The following is a 19859-nucleotide window of genomic DNA, read 5'->3' as shown; positions in this document are numbered from 1 at the left end:
TAACTAGCTCCTTCATCTTGCTAACATTGAGGGTAAGGTTTTTGTCCGACACCATATCACTAAGTTCGCTATCTCCTTCCTGTGTTCCATTTCATCATTGTTCATGATTTAGCCCACCACAGTGGTGTTGATTTCAAACCCGTAGATGGAATTAGAGCTGAATTTGGTTGTATACTTGTTAGTGTAAAGGGAGTATAGTAGGGGGAAAGAGAACACATCTTTGTGTTGAGAGCTATTGCAGAGCAGGTTTTGTCATCTATCCGCACTAATTGAAGTCTGTGGGTCAGATGTCGAGGATCCAGTCATAAAGGGGGGAGAGCTGATTCCTAGGTCCTGGAGTTTGGACATGAGTTTGAATGTGATTGTGGTGTTGAAGCAGAGCTATAGTCGATAAATGGGAGTCTAATGTAAGGATCCAAAGATGTGTTTAGTGCCAGGAAGATGGCGTCTGTAGTCGACCTATTATGATGGTAAGCAAACTGCAGTGGATTAAGGCTGGCTGGGACACTGAAGTTAGTGTATGCCATCACCAGCACTTAAGAGTCATAGAGCATGGACACACACCCTTCAGCCCAAATCAATCAAGATGTACAATTTGCACTACAAGCCCCACCTACCTGCTTTTGGCCCATATCCCTCTCAACCTTTCCTACCCATGTACCTGTCCAAATCTATACATAACTAAAACTCTGATCACGTTATCGTCCGGTTTGGCAGTCATTCTATTTGCGCAAAAACGGTTCAATAGACAATAGGTGCAGGAGTAGGCCATTCGGCCCTTTGAGCCAGCACCGCCATTCAATGTGATCATGGCTGATCATCCCCAATCAGTATCCCGTTCCTGCCTTCACCCCATATCCCCTGACTCCACTATTTTTAAGAGCCCTATCTAGCTCCCTCTTGAAAGCATTCAGAGAACCTGCCTCCACCACCCCCTGAGGCAGTAATTCCACACTCACCACTCTCTGTGCGAAAAAGTGTTTCCTTGTCTCTGTTCTAAACGGCTTACTCCTTATTCTTAAACTGTGACCCCTGATTCTGGACTCCCCCAACATCGGGAACATGTTTACTACCTCTAAGTTTGCGATAGAGCTACGATTTTCGCCAGTTCACTCACCGTTCTCCTGTGCTGCGATTGCACCAAGTTTGGTTCTGATCGGTTGAATGTCGTGAAAGTTAGCGAGGTTTAAAAATCATAAAAACTGCGCGTGCGCAGACCGATCTCTTCGCCTGCCAGTCAGTGCCGCGTGGATTAGTCTCTTCCCCTGTCACTCCCCGGGACGGCCCGCCCTTCCTGCGCCATCGCGTCTCTACTGGAGCTGAGGATGACCTGCGGAGGTTTCCAACCGAACATTCGGAGTGACCCGAAGCAGCCCAGCCCCGCCGCAAGCAGCCCAGCATCAGAGACCCTGTCCAGCGCAGCCCAGCCCAGTCGGATTCCCAACCCGGAGTCGGAGATGTCACCAAACGGAAATGGGAGACTCCGATCCCGGCGGAGAACGACCAGCGACCGCTGCGAGTCCCCATCGCACTGCCAATTCCAGCCACCTGGTCCCCCTTGCTGGTCTTTTTGAAGCAATTGGAGACTCAGAATGGAGTAGTGAGAGGGTAAAGATGTTTGTGAAAACCTCAGCGAGCTGATCTGCACAGGCCCTGAGGACGCAGCCAGGGACTCTATCCGGACCAGTTGCTTTCTGCGGACTCACTCTCTAGAAAGTCAATCTTACGTCTGTCTCAGTGGCCGTTGGTGCAAGACTATAAAAAGTCTTGAGATTTTCTTTAATCTGATTCACTAAAGCCATTCCAAAGACCCTGTTGCCCCATCTAATCGCCCGCATGAGTTCCTTCCTCCTTGGTTTATATTGAAAGTAAATTATACAAACAGAAACCAGAAGGGTTGTTGCATGTCTCCACATGCCTGTGTATGCCAGAACTTCTATGCACAAATTTTCAATCTATATCCACACCAGTGCTGAGATTCAGTCCCCTTAGTACCTCGTATTTCTGGAACAATATCAAAGCAAGGAGGTCCGTACCCAGTTAATATCAATTCTGCACAGATTACTTGATGGAACTGATCGTACTGTATATGCCTTAAATGTAAGTGATAGAAGATAGAACAGATATGTCCTTGATCAGATGGTCAAAACATAAGCACATGTCTGACACATTATGTGCAATACAAGTTAATCACAGTTCAAGTGGGAAGAAAAATCCTAAATTTCTGCTCCTGTGAGTCCTTTAATAAAAATAGTTCATTCCAGTTATTTTTCAGTGCTTTTTGTTGGTTATGTGTATACAGAATATATCTGAATTGGATAAATGCTCTCTGGGTTTACACAAAGAACTTTTGGTTCAGTTCGTCTGATGAAGGGTGTCGACCGAAAATGCTCCCTATTGGTCTGAAGAAGGGTCTCAGCCTGAAACGTCACCTATTCCTTTTCTCCAGAGATGCTGCCTGACCCACTGAGTTACTCCAGCATTTTGTGTCTATGTTCACTTGGGCACGTCAGCAATCTGTCCATGTTGAGAATTGATGAAGGGTCCTGCACAGATGCTGCCTGATCCACCAAATATTTCCAGCATTTTGTGTTTTACTTCAGGAAAAAAGTAAACTTGATCAATACAACCATGAATAATTTTGTTTCTCAGGATTTCAGAGGTTTCACTCTATAATATTCTAAGAAAAATTGTTTTTTTACTTTAATACACAGCTTGCTTTTTCTGTCTGCTATATTGAAGTGTTTTCATTTGTTTAGCTCTCCTCAGAAAATTAAAGCCAGGCAGCACCTCACTATAAAAGCAGCAACACACTTACCCTTCGTTTTTAGCCCATAGTAGGTTGGGTCCCAGCACAATTGCAATGTTGCTGGGAGTCATTTTGTTCGTCTCACTATATTGTGCAAGTTTTGAGAAAAATTTTATAAGATACCTGTTCAAAGAGAACAATTTCAGTTACAATTCTGGAAACATTTTATGCTGAATATTAAAGTTTGAAAATTCAACCAATCTCTTCAACTTATTTACATCACTACGATTATTAGAGTTTTACAACAGGGCATTCTGGCTCCTCTTTCATTTCCTTACATTTACTGAATACCATAATAATAATAATCATGCTGGGTCTCCTAAAGATGACAGTGAAGATATCCATTTGAAGCTGCTAACGAACACAATAGGCAGTCCTTGTCTCCCAAACCACCACATAAACACTTGCTTTTCCGGAGAAGCTCCTATAATGCCCCAACCTCCTTAATGGGTCTCACAGAGCAGCCGTGCAAGGCCCTTCACAGAACAGCATAGAGTATTCAGGCAATTCACATAAAGGATCCAATTACAACAGGATGATCTCAAGCACAGCATAACGCCCTCAATGAAACCATCCAGATACTTCAGGAAGCACTCAAACAAAAGGAATGCATTATGAGCATAATTGATTGCTTTTGGAAACTAAATCTCATTTATTTTAATGGAAATAATTATTGAGCAAGAGTCAAACAGCATAGAAACTGGCCTTTTCGCCTAAGCTTATGTCACATGTCAAGCATCCATCGACACCCATCCTATTTTATGCTTCACATTATCCCATCAACAGCCCCTACATTCTATCACTCAGTGACTGGGAGTTGTGATGTGGAAGCTGCACTGCAGCAGTCAGTGGCACCTTGCTGCAAAGTCAGTCTAGCACTATCTCATTTTACTCATTGCTGAAAATATTCAGCTGAAAAATGGTACTCTCTTCACTTATTTTTTTTAATGATTGAGAAACTCTACCTGAAGTTAGAACTGTGGGACTTTGGCATTTTGCTGCAGATTAACCAGAGGGCTTGCAGTTTCTTGTCTGTTTCTGGCACACTGTGAGGGGATAGAATCAACGTTAGTGAGTGTTCACTGGAAAATAGGCAGTTTAGCAATCCACAGGTGCTTTATTTTAACATGCCCACACTTTATGTTCCAAAAATTATATTGTACAAAACCAAGAGTAAATGTGTAGGATGAGGTATTAGCTCTCACCTCGCAGCCTGGACCCACTCATCGTAGAGCTGGAATGTCAATAAAGGTTCGGGAAGTTCTCTCAGATATGATTTTAAGGCACCTGAAGGCAAAGAGACACCAACTATCTGTAATTACACGTCATCAGGTACATCACCTGAACAGGTACATTTTCCTTTTTAGGAGATGCCTCTGCATGTACATAATGCATGCTATAATTAATAATGACAGTCAACATGAAGTGATAAATGGAAATATTACTATTCCAAAGTTTCCCCACATACAGAATTTCTGATCCACGGGCCCATCAATTAACATTCAGTATCCTGAATATATCAACTGAATATTGTCAGAATGCTACTCAAAACAGACCACTGTTTACTGGTACACCATCCCTAAATTCCACATTCTAATTTGTCACCTCGATTGATTTTCCAATTAATGGGTGTTGTTAATATTTAAAAAAAACATTAATGCTAACTCTTTCAAATTATTCTCACTATTAATGTCTATCCAACGTCTAACACTGCTGAAATGTGTGAACACATAAAATGTCATGAAAAGCACCAAAAACTGCACCTAGTGGAAATCTGAAATAAAAACAGAAAATGTTGGAAATACTCAGCAGGTCAGGCAGCATCTGTGGAGAGAGAAAAATACTTAATGTCTTGGGTAGTAGAAGACTCAGGCAGCTAAGTTAAACCATTCACCCATTTCATCCCAAAAAACATTTTGGGAATCACATTTTTCATAAATATTAACTGTTCCATTTACTTCCAAAATGTATTGACTTTTATGTTGTACACCCACCTGCAACTGCATGTGGGTCAGAATAAAATTCCTCAAGCTGAGAAGTAGAGCAATCCAGTGCAGCTTTTAGTTTTTTCAGTTTGGAGGCTCCAGGAGCAATCCGGAAAATGCCCTGCATTACAATGAGGAATTTTCATTGCCCAAACAAAAATAATTTACAACACACAAGATTTTTACAGACTGCACCAAAATATGATCACAATAATAAATATGGCCCAAAATGTTACATGCATGGGATCATGAATGCATCATGCTTTGAGCCTATAATAATAATAATATATTTTATTGTCATTGCACATAAGCGCAACGAGATTTGGTATACAGCTTCCATCCGATGTCATAACATAAATAACTAATAAAATATTGATTTAGATATTTAGATACCCCGAGAACATGGATTGTAAAAAGAACAGTAAAATAGTCAAAACAGTTCAAACAGACTAATCATGTTGCATGCATGAAAATGATCCCAAATTTCAATGGGTACTCTGCGCAGTATGAGGAACATAATTGTACAATTTAAAATGGAGATTTTGATAAAAGGTACCCTGTGATATAGAACGTTTCACAACCAGATGACCCATGATTCAAATGGTTCAACTGACTAAAGGAGATAATTTATTTCTGTTCCTGATGTTCATAAGATTCAATTATGATCTTGAAAGAAAGGTGGAAGTAGGGTGGCAGGTATCTAAGAATGAAAATAAGAATTTAATCATACATGTTTATATGTCTTAGTCAATTAATACCCACCTCCTCTTTCATACCAGTTTCTAACAGCATCATTACACAAGCCTCAATCGGGAGAGCTATCTCACGACCACTACGCTTCAGGTGTTCTTCCAGTTCCGTTCCAAATGCAGGCTTCTCTGTCCATGTATCTGGCAGAAATTAAACAGAGACAAAAGCAAATTAATCCAGTAAACAAAATAAATCAATGCATTAATCTCCACAAATAGTTTTTTTTACCTGTAATGTCTCACTGATGTTTCACTTGGTCTCTAATATTTAAAATATTTATTTAGTGTACAGATTACGTGACTAAATAACTGATGCAAAGCATTTTCAACGCGCTGTTCAAAGGCTCTTTATTTAAAATAATTAAATCGATCATCACCTACCACTGTTTCAGTTAATCGGCCATGAAATTAAAATGGAAAAAACATTAACAATCTATAGTAATCACTAATCAGCACTAGCACTGATCAGCGGACAAAAACTAAGTTGGAAACACAGCTGATAAAATTATAGAATAGGTATTTATCCAAAGGGTGCAAAGAAGTGAACAATAAAAAGCTGATAACATGCTGCAATACCTTGCTGGTTTTGGATCATTGGAAGAACTCGATCTAAGACTGTTAGTGATTTTCTATGGTAATCTGCTTGTGCTTCCAGTAACTGAGAACAGAAACCACATTGTCAACAAAAATTCCATTAGCTTCAATGCTTAGCAAAGTATTAACTCGAATTTGTTAAATGCAGCTCTGCCATATCTTTACAAATCAAAATGTTAAATTAAATGAATGTAACAAAGAGCTAAATGCTTACAAAGTGTCAGTGCTTACCGTTACAAAATATCTTGCATAATCACCTTCTTTGGAAATAAAGTTGTACATATCAGCTGCAAGTTGATCCTGTGGACAGAGAACCTTTGTTATTGCATTCAAATAGCCAGCTTCTCAGATAATACACAATAGATAGGAAAATAGATTAGCAATACGAAACTACTAGTTGATGACATACAATGTTTGAATATTCAGATTGACCTGGTAGTTACAAATTGCTTTACATTTAAGAACAATTATTTGTAATCCTCATTTAAACAAACATCAATACAGATGAAGGTACACAAAATTGCTGGGGAAACTCAGCGGGTGCAGCAGCATCTATGGAGCGCCCATCAATACAGATGATGTGATTACTGAGCTCACATTATCTTTTCTTGCTGGAGTTTTAAGATTGCCTTAGCTGCTGTACCACCAGAAGAGGATTTTAAGATTTCAAAACCAAATTGAACATAGAACAGTACAGCACAGGAATGGGCCCTTTGTTCCACAATGTTGGTGCCGAACATAATGCCTAGTTTAACTGATTTCATCTGCATGTGCATGATCCATTTCCCTAAAAGCCTCTAAAACACCACTATAATATCTGCTTTCACCACCACTCCTGGCAATGGGTTTCCAAGCCCCCGCCACTCTCTGTGTACCCCCCCACTTATAGCTATGGCCTATATACTTCTATCATGTCTCCCTCAACCTCCAGCGTTCCAGAGAAAATAATCCAAGTCTATCAAACCTCTCTCTGGAGCTGAAACCATCTATCGAGGCAGCATTCTGGTAAATCTCCTCTGCACCCTTTCCAAAGCCTCCACATCTTTCCTGCAATGGTGCAACCAGAACTGCATGATATACACAAATGCAGCCTAATCAAAGTTCTATAAAGCTGCATCATGGCTTCCTGACTCTTATATTCAATGTAGCAATGAAAGCAAGCATACCTTCCACCTTCTTTACTTGTGCTGCCACCTTTAGTGTGCTATGAACTTGGGATTCCAAAATCTCTCTGCACATCAATGCCATTAAGAGTTTTGCCATTAACTATAGACTCTCTCCTAACCTACAATCTCTCAAAGTGCAACACCTCATACCTGCTCGAGTTAAACTCCATCTGCCACTTTCCCACCCTTTTCTACAGCTGATCTATATCCCATTGTATCTTCTGACAGCTTTCCTCATGGTCTGCAACTCTTCCAATTACGGTGCCATCAGCAAACTTACTCACCAAACAATCTACATTTATGTGCAGGTCATATGTATATGTAACAAACAGAAGTGATCCCAGCACAGATCTCTGTGGAATTCCACTGTTCACAGACCTCCAGCCAGAATGTCTACCATCCACCAGAACCCTTTGTCTTCTATGAATCCATACAACTAAGTCACCGTTAATCCCGTGCATCTTAATCTTCTGGATCAGCCTACAATGAGGGACATTATCAAAAGCCTTACTGAAATCCATATCTAAAATATCTACCGCCCTAAATCCATCAATCTCCTTCATTATCTCCTCAAAAAACCCAATTAAGTTAATAGTGAGCAACACAGGGTCTCCACAGGGGACGGTCCTCTCTCTCTTCCTGTTCACCATCTATACCTCGACCAGATATAACTCGGACTCTGCCACCTGCAGAAATTCTCGGATGACTCTGCAGCAGTGCGTTGCATCAGTGAGGGGAGGGAAGCTGAATACAGAGGTGTAGTCAACGGCTTTGTTGAGGAATGTGGGTTGAATGACCTGCAGCTCAACATCGACTAGACTACGGTGTTAGTGGTGGACTTTAGGAGGAGAGGAACGCCCTTGTCCCGTCTCCATCAATGGTGTGGACGTGCAGTTTACCAAGGAGTACAAATACTTTGGAATTTACCCGGACAGTAAACTGGACTGGTCCAGGAACGCTGTGGCCCTGTACAAGAAGGAACAGAGCCGGCTGTACTGTTTGAGAAGGCTCCGCTCCTTCAATGTCCGCAGAAAGATGCTGCAGATGTTGTACCAATCGGTGGTAGCCAGTGCCATCCTCTTCGCTGTCATGTACTTGGGCAGCAGGGCGAAGGCCGCGGATTAACAAGCTAAATAAAGTTCTATCGTATCGTAAGATACGATCTTCCATGTACAAAGCCATGCTAGCTATCCCTAATTAGCCCATTCTCTTCCAAATAGATCCTATCTCGAAGAATTATCTCCAATAGTTTTCCCACCACTGACGCAAGGTTCACCGGCCTATTGTTCCCTGGACTTTCTCTACTTCCCTTCTTAAACAAAAGAACAACACTGATACGTTAGTGGCAGTTAAAAGATTTTTAAATAGGCATATGGATATGCAGGGAATAGATGGATGTGGGTTATGTGCAGGTACATAAATGATGATCTTGGTATCATGTTACAGGCTGTACACAGACATTATTGTGTTGTATTGTTCTACATTAACATAGCAACCAGCTTTATTGGCACCCAATCTACCCGACACCAACATTCACCAAGGCAACTTCTCCAACTTGCACCAGGGCAAGAGAAAAATGGCACAGAGGAGCATCTCCACGTGTAGGTTCCTTTTGAGGCCATAAACCATCCTGCCTTAAAAATGCATTATTACTTTGTAGTTATTGGGTGCAAATCCTGTTGCTCCATATCCAATAGTACTGTGGGAATACCTTTACCTAAAAGATTACAGCAGATTAAGAAGGTGGCTTAGCAAAGCATTGGTCAACAAATCCTGGCCAGTTAAGTTCTGATCTCCAAAATGTTCAAACCAAAATGCCCCAAAACAAATACTTCTTAAATAAATCATTGTTCATTCCCTCAGAATTTGCAAGAAAGAAAAAATGCAAAAAATATAATGTTTTGTCTGTAGTGGAAATAACGTAGACGTTTAGAACTAGCACATCCCTCACAATAAAAATGATCTAAATAGTCTGGGTGTGAATACACACCAATCATAATCAGTGCACCCAAATCAAAACGGGTGTTTAAACATTGATTATCCAACATTGATTATCCAAAAGCACATTTTGGTTTCTGCATTCGGACTGCCACACAAGTCGGGCGACACAGTGGTGGAATGAGAGCTGCTGCCTCTCTGCGCCAAAGACCCAGGTTTGAATTCTGACTACAGGTGCTGGCTGTGCGGTGTTTGTACGTTTTCCCTGTGACCGCATGGGTCTCCTCCGCAATCTCCAGTTTCCTCCAAAAATCGCAAAGGCGTACGGGTTTATAGGTTAATTGACCTCTGGTATGTAGGGAGTGGATGAGAAAGTGAGATAACATAGAATTAAGTGAACAGGTGATCGATGGCCGGCATGGATTCAGTGGGCCGATGGGCCTATTTCCATGCTGTACCTCTAAACTAACTAAAGTGATCGTGTTGGTCCTCTGGTTGCCTCCAACATTCCAAAGACTTGCCGGTTTGTTGGTTAACTGATTTCTGTAAATTGCCTCGAGTGTATAAGATGCGAAAGTGGAATAACATAGAATCAGTGTACGTGTAATGAATGGTCGGCGTGGACTCGGTGGGCCGAAGGGCCTGTTTCTCTAAACTAAACTAAACAAACCTACTTTACAGAGTTCCACTTTATTTCCAGCTTCATCCATTTCCTCCCTGAGGGAGTCGATCTTTGCTGCTATTGCCTGAAAATTGGCTCCTGAAAACGCGGCTTTGTGTGCTTGGTTATACCTGGAATAAAACAGGCCATGTATTTACTTTAAGTTCCAAACTAGGCACCACATCAAGCAGTCACAACAGTCCTTTAGCTAAACCTAATCCACTGCATGTTTTTCTTTAGACCCAAATGTAAATTTGCCGTCAAATCCCTAATGCTCAAATAAAATGATGCTGAGCACTCTTTGGAACCAAACGAAATATAGTGTCATGAAAACTAAATTTCTCATCTTTTACAAACCCCAACAAAGATAGTCTTTTATTGAAATAAACCTCCTTTTGATTTGAATGATCATAATGTAGCAGCCATGATCCTTTGATGGGCATAATCACTAATATCAGAAATGAAAACATACAACTGGCTAACAACCTACTTGCAAACACCAATAAATTCATCACCATTGGTTTGAAATGATAATTGCATTGTTCAGTCAAAGTACAATTTTAAAAATCGTTACCGCATTTTTGCTGAATCCCAGTCAAGTACAAGTTTAGCCAACTGTTTCCTCTGCTTCTGAATGTTAGGAATCTCCATCTTTAAAAGGATATACAAAGACAAGTAGAATTTTACAAAGATAACTCCAATAAGACAGGCTTCCTATATAGTTCCAGATAGTGCTCTGGTTTGACATGTTTTGAGCAGCTAACGATTATATGTGGCTCTTGATCGAGAAGTTTAGGGTTCAGATGCCAAGACATTTGACATCTAGACGGCACAGTGGTATAGTTGTTGCCTTATTGCACCAGAGACCCGGGTTTGATCCTGACTACGAGTGCTGTCTGTATGGAGTTTGTACGATCTCCCCGTGACCTGCGTGGGTTCTTTCCGGGAGCTCCAGTTTCCTCCCACACTCCAAAAATGTAGAGGTTTGTAGGCTAAACAGCTCGGTAAAATAGTAAATTGTCTCTAGTGTGTGTAGGATGGTGTTAGTGTACGGGGATCGCAGTTCAGCGCAGACTCCGTGGGCCGAATGGCTAGTTTCCATGCTGTATCTTTAAAATTGAAACCAAAAAAGTTTCACTTATATTCCAGAAGTTGGAGCATTGCTTACAGGTCAAAGAGTATTCTAAAGCTGAGTAACACAAAGAGAAAACTGGAGCTAAACATTAAAATTTCTGCAGTGCAGAGACAAAAAGAGCAACACATCTTTTTTTACTCACCTCTGCTAAATTGCTGAATGGATCAAGGATATCCTTCTCAATTTGAAATTCATAATTAGCAAGTTCAAATGCCAGTTTATTCTCTGCTTCACTACATGTTTCCAGCAATTTCCTGAAACCAAATGTTTACAAATGGTTACAAAGTATTACTGTGAACCTGTTTTTGAAAAAGCTCAGATACCTTCACTTTCTTTTTACTCTTTCTCCATTGAGTGTGAAAATTCCAGCCTTTTGGTATTGGGAAGAAAAAGGAATAAGTGTTGGTCTTAATGAGAGAAGGACGAGAGATGTGGGTGCTTATATCTACAGATTCCAAGTCAGAAATGATTGAAGAACAAAAGTGAAATGGAATGAGAGAGAAAGGCCAATTTTGCAGAATCAGCAATGCCTTTTCATCTGAGGGGGCAGTAGTTGCTGCAATGGGGTTTGTTAATGTTGTTTATAATAAAGCAATATACTTTTACCACATTAAATGTCCCAGTAACAGTCCATCATTATGCTGCAATTACGTGAAAGGCATGGCTGAATCGATTCCAATATATGAAATCTTGGATGCAAAATGCATACCTGCTCAACTATTTCCTCTGGCAGCATGTTCCATACACCCTCCACCCTTTGTGTAAAAAAGTTGCCCCTCATGTTCCTATTAAATCTTTCCCCCCTCACCTTAAACCTATGTCCTCTGGCTCTTGATTCCCCTACTCTGGGTACAAGTCTCAGTGCATTTACTCTATCTAATCCCCTCATGATCTTATACACCTCTATAAAATCACCCCTTATCCTGCTATGCTCCAAGGAATAAAGTCTAGCCTGCTCAACCTCGGCCGAGAGCTCAAGCCTGGCCACATTGTCATAAGTCTTCAGCTTAACAACATCTTTCCTATACCAAAACTAAAGACAATACTCCAAATGTGGCTTCACCAATGTCTTACTGAATATAATCGTAACATAACCTCCCCACTTCTGTACTCAATTCTCCAACTGATGATGGCCAATGTGCCGATAGCCTTCTTACCCACCCTATCTACCTGTGATGCCACTTTCAAGGAACTATGTACCTGCACTCGTAGATCCCTCCGCTCTATAACACTCACCAGAGCCCTGCCATTCATTGTGAAGGTCCTGCCCTGTTTTGACTTCCCAAAAATGTAATACCTCGCACCTAGGAAGATACAAAATATCTGGAGTAACTCAGCGGGTCACACCTATCTGTATTAAACTCCATTCATCATTCCTCAGCCCACCCGCCCAACTGATCAAGATTCTGCTGCAATAACCTTCTTCACTATCCATGATACCACCCACTTTATTGTCATCTGCAAACTTGCTAATCATGCCTTGTGCATTTTCATCCATATAAACCACAAACAGCAAAGGGCCCAGCACTGATCTATGAGGCATTCCAATAGTCACAGGCCTCCAGTCCAAAAATCAACCTTCCACTATCACTGCTTCCTTCCATGAAGCCGATTCTCTATTCACTCCGTAAGCTCTGCCTCGATCCCACCAATCTAACCTTCCAGAGGAGCCTGCATGCAGAATCTTATCAAAGAACATTATTAGAAACATAGAAAATAGGTGCAGGAGTAGGCCACTCGGCCCTTCAAGACTGCACCGCCATTCAATATGATCATGGCTCATCATCAGTACCTGTTCCTGCTTTTCCCCATATCCCTTGATTCCGTTAGTTAAATCTAACTCTTGCTTGAAAACGGTCAGTGAATTGGCCTCCACTGCCTTCATTGGCAGAGAATTCCAGATTCACAACTCTCTGGGTGAAAAAGTTTTTCCTCATCTCTGTCCTAAATGGCCTATCCCTTATTCTTAAACTCTGACCCCCTGGTGAACCTACGCTGCACTCCCTCAATAGCAAAAATGTCCTTCCTCAAATTAGGAGACCAAAACTGCACACAATACGCCAGGTGCGGTCTCATCAGGGCCCTGTACAACTACAGTAGGACTTCCTTGCTCCTAAACGCAAATCCTCTCGCAATGAAGGCCAACATGCCATTAGCTTTCGTCACTGCCAGCTGTACCTGCATGCTTACTTTCAGTGACTGATGTACAAGGACAAGGACACCCAGGTCTCGTTGCACCTCCCCTTTTCCTAATTTAATTCAGATAATGTGTATCGGAAAGAACTTGGATAGGTTGGGTGAGTGGGCAGATGCAGGATAATGTGGATAAATATGATGCTATCCACTTTGGTGGCAAGAACAGGAAGGCAGATTATTATCTGAATGGTGGACACAAAATGCTGGAGTAACTCAGCGGGTCATGCAGCATCTCTGGAGAGAAGGAATGGGTGACATTTCAAGTCGAGACCCTTCCTCAGAATGTAGGGGAATACCACCCGCTGAGTTACTCCAGCATTTTGTGTCCACCATTCTGATAATAATCTGCCTTCCTGTTCTTGCCACCAAAGTGGATAGCATCATATTTATCCACATTATCCTGCATCTGCCATGCATCTGCCCACTCACCCAACCTATCCAAGTCACCTTGCATCCTTCTCACAGTTCACACTGCCACCCAGCTTTGTGTCATCCGCAAAATTGAAGATGTTACATTTAATTCCCTCGTCTAAATCGTTAATATAAATTGTAAATAACTGAGGTCCCAGCACTGAGCCTTGCGGCACCCCACTTGTCACTGCCTGCCATTCTGAAAAGGACCCGTTAATTCCTACTCTTTGCTTCCTGTCTGCCAACCTGTTCTCTATCCATGTCAATAACCTACCCCCAATACCATGAGCTCCAATCTTGCACACTAATCTACTGTGTGGGACCTTGTCAAAGGCTTTTTTGAAAGTGCTAATACACCAATCCACTGGCTCTCCCTTATCCATTCTATTTGTTGCATCTTCAAAAGATTAGTCAAGCACGATTTCCGCTTCATAAATCCATGCTGACTTTGTCTGATCCTCTCACTCCTTTCCAAATGCACTGTTATTACATCTTTAATAAATATGTAGCTGTGCTTTAAATATCATTTGTCACATGGTGTTTTATCAGTAACGCGCTTCATTTCATATTTTATTCTTTTGTGGATTACCCTCTATTATTTGAAGTCAAGAATTTTAGCTTGTTGTGTCAAAAGAACCTGATTCTAAGGTAGTATAATTACGCAAAAAGTACTTACGTAATGAGAGAGTCATCGCCCAAGTAGCCGAGTCCTTCTTGCATGCTTTGGGATAGAGCCATAAGTGGCAACTTTTTCTGAAAATATTTAAAAAAATTAAATCTTTAAGGAAAATCAATTCACAACTACACCACTGAGTTTGACAGAAGAGGTTATCTTAACTCCCATTACCTAAAGCTCAAGCAATCTCATCTGACCCAATTCTCGTCAAAAACATTCCCTTACAAACCCATTTCATTCTGTTGCTGGATACACGTCCTATCGAAAAGATGGGTAGGTAGGCAAATGGGGGTAAGGTGGCTCTGTTGGTAAGGAATGAACTCCAAACTTTTGCAAGAAACGACATAGAATCAGAAGATAGACATAGAGCACAGAAATAGGGCTGTCGGCCCAGTTTGCCCATGCAGACCTAGTTACCCCTGTGTTTGGCCTCTGAACCTTTCCTATCCATGTACTGTCCAAATGTCTTTTAAATGTTATTGTAGTGCTCTGCTTCAACTATCTCGCACACCAGCTCATTCTATATACCGACCATCCTCTGCATGAAAAAGTTTCCCCTCAAATTCCCATTAAAACTTCCCCCCCTCACCTTAAACCCATGTCCTCTGGTTCTGAATTACCCAGCTCTGGGTAAAAGACTCTGCATCTACCCTAACTATTCTCTTCATAATCTTGTACACCTCTATAAGATCACTTCTCATCATCCTACATTCAAAAGAGCAGTCCTAGCTTGCCTAACCTTTCCCATTAGCTCATGGCAGAGCTGCCAAGTTTTGTTAGAAGATTTCAGTATTCTAGTACCTGAAAATCAGTATTTTGCTGAGGAAATCAGTATTTTAACATGGTGCCATTTTGCTGAAAAAAATGTTGTTTTTTATGTGCAGTCATACCCATGTAAGAGTACAAGAATGCATAACTTTGTTACCAATTGACGTCTTCTACGCACCTTACCTGACAGTGCATTCATTGCCATCTTTGTATACTGCTGTTTGAATGGCTGCTTCCTGCTTTTAGCACCAGATGATGATGTAGAAGCCATTTTGGAAGCCTCCCTCTCCCTCCCTCGCTCTCTCTCTCTCCCCCTCCTTCCCCTCTCTCCCTCCTTCCCCTCTCCTCTTCCTTCCCCTCTCCATCCCTCTCTCCATCCCTCTCGCCCTCCCTCCCTCTCTCCCCCTCCCTCTTTCTCTCCCTCCCTCCCCCTTTCCCTCCCTCTTCCTCCCTATTTTTCTCCCTCCCTTGTTTATTCCCTCCCTCCTTCTCCCTCTCCCCTCTCTTTCCTCTCCCTCTCTCCATCCCTCCCTCTCTCCCCCTTGAGCCCACCCACCGTTCTGTAAAATCAAGGCCAATCCCAATGTAACTGCAATCCCACTGGTAACCTTTCACCACTAGGCTTATCCAGGATTCTACCACTGCCTGAAAATTAATCAAAGGCTCAACTACCACTGAGAAAGAGAATTCCGAAGACTCATTGTCGTACGACAATCCCTGTTTATTAAATAGGCAAGGAAATAACTTATTTACTGGAGATTATAAGTAAATAATACTTTAGAAAACAAGCTCACGTTTACATCTTCAAGAGAAATCATTTAAAAATGAATTGAGTTAAAATACCAGCAGGAACATCTCATTGCCCACCCTGTCATGCATGCACAACAGTATTACTTACACATCGTTTGTCCACGTCGGTGCCCTGTTGAACTTGCAAACACGCAGCCAGTCTTTTATGAATAGTATGAGAAATAATTCTGATTGTATCCATCCGCTTCTCAATCTATGTCAGAAACATGGAGGACACATTACATTAGGTATTACTCTCCATTTTCTGATCATAAAGTACAGATATCAATGCTTTGTTATATATGTTTTGTTTCCTCAATCTATAAATTCATGATAGTTATTACACTAGAGTACAGGAGTAAATATAAACAAGAAATTAGGAAAATAATCAGTTTGGTAGCATCAACTGACCACCACTTGCAAATGAAACATCAAGAGCTCTTTGGTTTTTAAAATAAAATATACAAAGTTTGTCTTAATATATTTCAATATATTTCAATAGCATGCCTTGCAATTTGAAAAACATAAATAAGCACCAATAGTTTGTTGGTGATGGATTCCGACTCCACTTCCAAGGCTTTATTAGTTAATCTGGGATAACACAGCAAAGAAACACCGTGGACATTCTGCCACACAATCTCCAACCACCTCACCTGTATCCACATATCAATTGCCAGGTTTTGTCCTACCCCCACCTCTCTTCCAGTTTTCGCCCCCCCCATTATGATTCAGTGTAGTTTGCACATCTGTGTAGAGTTTGCATGTTCTACCTTTGACTGCACTGGTTTCCTCCAGGTGCGTCAGATTCCTCCCACATCACAAAGACGTGTGGTGGTCGTACCTCTTGCCTGATGGGAGAATGGAGAAGAGGGAGTACACCGGATTGAGACTGGCCCTCGATTATGCTGGTGGCCTTGTCAAGGCAGTGTGAAGTGTAGATGGAGTTAATGGAAGGGAGTTTGGTTTGCGTGATGATCTGGGCTACGTCCACAACGTTCCACAATTTCTTGTTCTCTTGGATGGAGCTGTTGCTAAACCCGGCTGTGATGCATCGTGATAATAGAAATTGGTGACATGCTGAACTTCCTTGGTGCACTTTCTTGGCCATAGTTTTGATGTGGTTGGTCCAGGACAAATTGCTGGTGATACTTCGGCGATTTCAAATGTATGTGTACTGCTTCGCTTCCTGAAGTCAATCACAATCTCCTTTGTCTTGCTGACATTGAGGGAGAGAATGTCTTGAAACTAGGTTACAAGGTTCTCAATCTCCTTTCTGTACTCCATCTTGTCATTATTTGATATCGGGCCCACTACAGTGGTCTAGTCTGTGAACTTGTAAATTGAGTCTGAAGAAGGGTCTCGACCAAAAACATCACCCATTCTTTCTCTCCAGAGATGCTGCCTGTCCCAATGAGTCACTCCAGCATTTTGTGTCTAACTTGTAAATTAAGTTGGATTGGTATTTGGCTGCACAGCGATGAATGTATAAGGAGTATAGTAAGGGGCTGAGAACGCATCCTTGCGGGGCACCGTAAACTAAACAATCTGAAATGCTGCCTTTCAGAAATGGCATTAAGTTCTATTGAGTGACTCGTTGGCACTATTTCTAGAGCAGGGAACTAACATAGAAACGTAGAAAATAGGTGCAGGAGTAGGCCCTTCAAGCCAGCACCGCATTAAATATGATCATGGCTTACCATCCAAAACCAGTACCCCGTTTGGCTTTTTCCCCATATCCTTTGATTTCCTTAGCCCTAAGAGCTAACTCTAACTCTCTCGAAGTCACCCCAGTATTATCTTTTATCAACACCATACAATAAACTGTTTGCAATCAGGCTGTTATCTTTGATTACAACAGTGACACTTCTAAAACACTTCATTGTTTGTCAAGTGTTGTATGACATCTTATACTGTGAAAGGCACTTTATAAATGGTAACTATTTCCTTTCTTGTAAACAGTGAGATTTTATCCAAGACATGCCAGTAAGCCATCACCATAATGTCTCACTTTCCCCCCCCCTAAATCTAATATTTTCACGGGCTTCCTCCTTGTCCATTTCCTCATCCACCTTTCCATTTGTATCCAGCAAATGTTGTAAGCATCTAAATTTCAAGGCATGCTTCTTAATTTTGTTCTCACTCACACTGTGAGAGTGAGAATTTCAGATTAGTTTATTATCACATACACCCAGGGTGCAATGAAATTCAGAGTAAACACTACATGTAATAACGATAGATATAACAATAAGAACAATAAATACAAACAGCAGTATGGTGAAAAGATTGTACTGCAATCTGAAGTAGTGCAATAGAAAAACTAAAGTACAATAATGGAATAACTGAATGAGGAGAGTAAAGAGTAAGTTTGTGGCAGCATATCCGAGAATGGGTTGTGGAAAAGATGACTGGTTCAGGAGTCTGACAGCAGACATGATTCATGTGTTTGCAGATGACACTAGGATGGGTGGTATCGTAGGACGTGCAAATGATTTATCAAGAATGTAATGACCTGCCGACTCATCCCTGGCTCCCACCATCTCCCCAGCCATTTGAAGACCCGGCTTCCGACCCTACTCTTGACTCACAAGGTGCGAGCACCACACTCACCAGCTGCTGTTTCTTGCTGTCGGCAGTGACTATATCCGCTCCGTGCACGATCACGGCCACCTGTTTCTCCGGTCACCCTGTCCAGTTAGCCTCTTCCCCCCCCCACACCGTTGCCTACTCCTTCTCCCCCATAGTCACCGACAGAGAGGGGAGGAAGCCCCACAGATATCAAGCTTAGTTTTAAACTGAAATGATACAAAGCGCAGAGTAACTCAGCCGACTGAATCAGTCTGAGGAAGGATTCCGATGTCGCCTATCCATGTTCTCCAGAGATTCTGACCCGCTGCACTACTCCAGCACTTTCAGTCTTTGTCTATTTACCATAATCTGCAGTCATCAGCAATAATGGACATCACTCCCTCCGCTATGGTCCGTTATAATGAGGGTTTACTGTAAATGGAAGGGAGTGGTGTCCGTTATTGCACTCTCCAATCCCAACATCAAGAGGATCTACAGGAAATGCAACCTCATGAAAGCAGCTAATATAAAAGATCCACACAACCCTGGCCACACTCTCATGTTGCTGCTAAAGTTGGAAATAAGGTTACATGAGCTGGAGAATAGGGACCTCCAGAAACAAGAACAACTTCCTCCTATCGTTGCCTCAAAAAGGCTGGCAGTATCATCAAAGACCCACACCATCCTGGCCACACACTCATCTCCCTGCTACCTTCAGGTAGAAGGTACAGGAGCCTGAAGACTGCAACAACCAGGTTCAGGAATAGCTACTTCCCCACAGCCATCAGGCTATTAAACCTGGCTCGGACAAAACTTTGATTATTAATAACCAATGATCTGTTATTTGCATCTTATCATTTTATTTATTCATGTGTGTATATATTTATATTATATTTATATGGACACATTGATCTGTTTTGTAGTAAATGCCTACTATGTTCTGTATGCTGAAGCAAAGCAAGAATTTCATTGTCCTATCAGGGACACATGACAATAAACTCACTTGAACTTGAACACTATCAACTATCAGGCTTGAATCTCACTGCATAACCCTAACCACAAACCTGACCTTGGCAACTATCTATTGTGGGCTTTATGTACGTTGCACTATGTACTTTGGTCTGCAGTACAGGTGCACAACCTTTTATCCGAAAGCCTTGGGACCAGACACTTTTCGTAATTCAGAATTTGTCGGTCTTCGGAATGGAAATATTTTTGCGTAGATTTTAATGGCTGGCTCAGTGGTAGAGTGCTCGGCTCATATCCGCTAGTTCGCGAGTTTGCGCCTTGATCCTGGCAGTTACTCGATCGCGAGTTTGAGTCTTCAATGTCGTTTTTTCTTGCAGAATAAATGTTTATATGAAATGCAGTGTAGTAGAGGTGTACTGACTGTGTGGGCAGAACTTTGGAAGTGATT

At 41.7% G+C, this 19859-nt stretch overlaps 1 protein-coding gene across 6 annotated transcripts in view; it reads right to left on the bottom strand.

Annotated features, from left to right (window-relative positions):
• Positions 1 to 19859, bottom strand: part of arhgap17 (Rho GTPase activating protein 17) — an 88359-nt gene that overhangs the window by 30100 nt on the left and 38400 nt on the right. For all 6 annotated transcript variants that reach the window (XM_033040745.1, XM_033040746.1, XM_033040743.1 and 3 more), the window contains exons 3-14: positions 15987 to 16091; positions 14321 to 14397; positions 11180 to 11291; positions 10477 to 10553; positions 9916 to 10033; positions 6369 to 6437; positions 6120 to 6201; positions 5557 to 5684; positions 4804 to 4915; positions 4015 to 4096; positions 3775 to 3855; positions 2819 to 2932 (exon numbers count right to left, since the gene is read on the bottom strand). In XM_033040745.1, coding sequence (XP_032896636.1) covers positions 2819 to 2932; positions 3775 to 3855; positions 4015 to 4096; positions 4804 to 4915; positions 5557 to 5684; positions 6120 to 6201; positions 6369 to 6437; positions 9916 to 10033; positions 10477 to 10553; positions 11180 to 11291; positions 14321 to 14397; positions 15987 to 16091 — 1157 coding nt within the window. The remainder of the gene's footprint in view (positions 1 to 2818; positions 2933 to 3774; positions 3856 to 4014; positions 4097 to 4803; positions 4916 to 5556; positions 5685 to 6119; positions 6202 to 6368; positions 6438 to 9915; positions 10034 to 10476; positions 10554 to 11179; positions 11292 to 14320; positions 14398 to 15986; positions 16092 to 19859) is intronic.

Source organism: Amblyraja radiata, chromosome 22 (genome assembly GCF_010909765.2).
Source record: "Amblyraja radiata isolate CabotCenter1 chromosome 22, sAmbRad1.1.pri, whole genome shotgun sequence".
In the NCBI taxonomy this organism is placed as follows: Eukaryota; Metazoa; Chordata; class Chondrichthyes; order Rajiformes; family Rajidae; genus Amblyraja; species Amblyraja radiata.
Note: the sequence above shows the minus strand (reverse complement) of the source record. Positions and strands in the feature narration are given on the sequence as shown.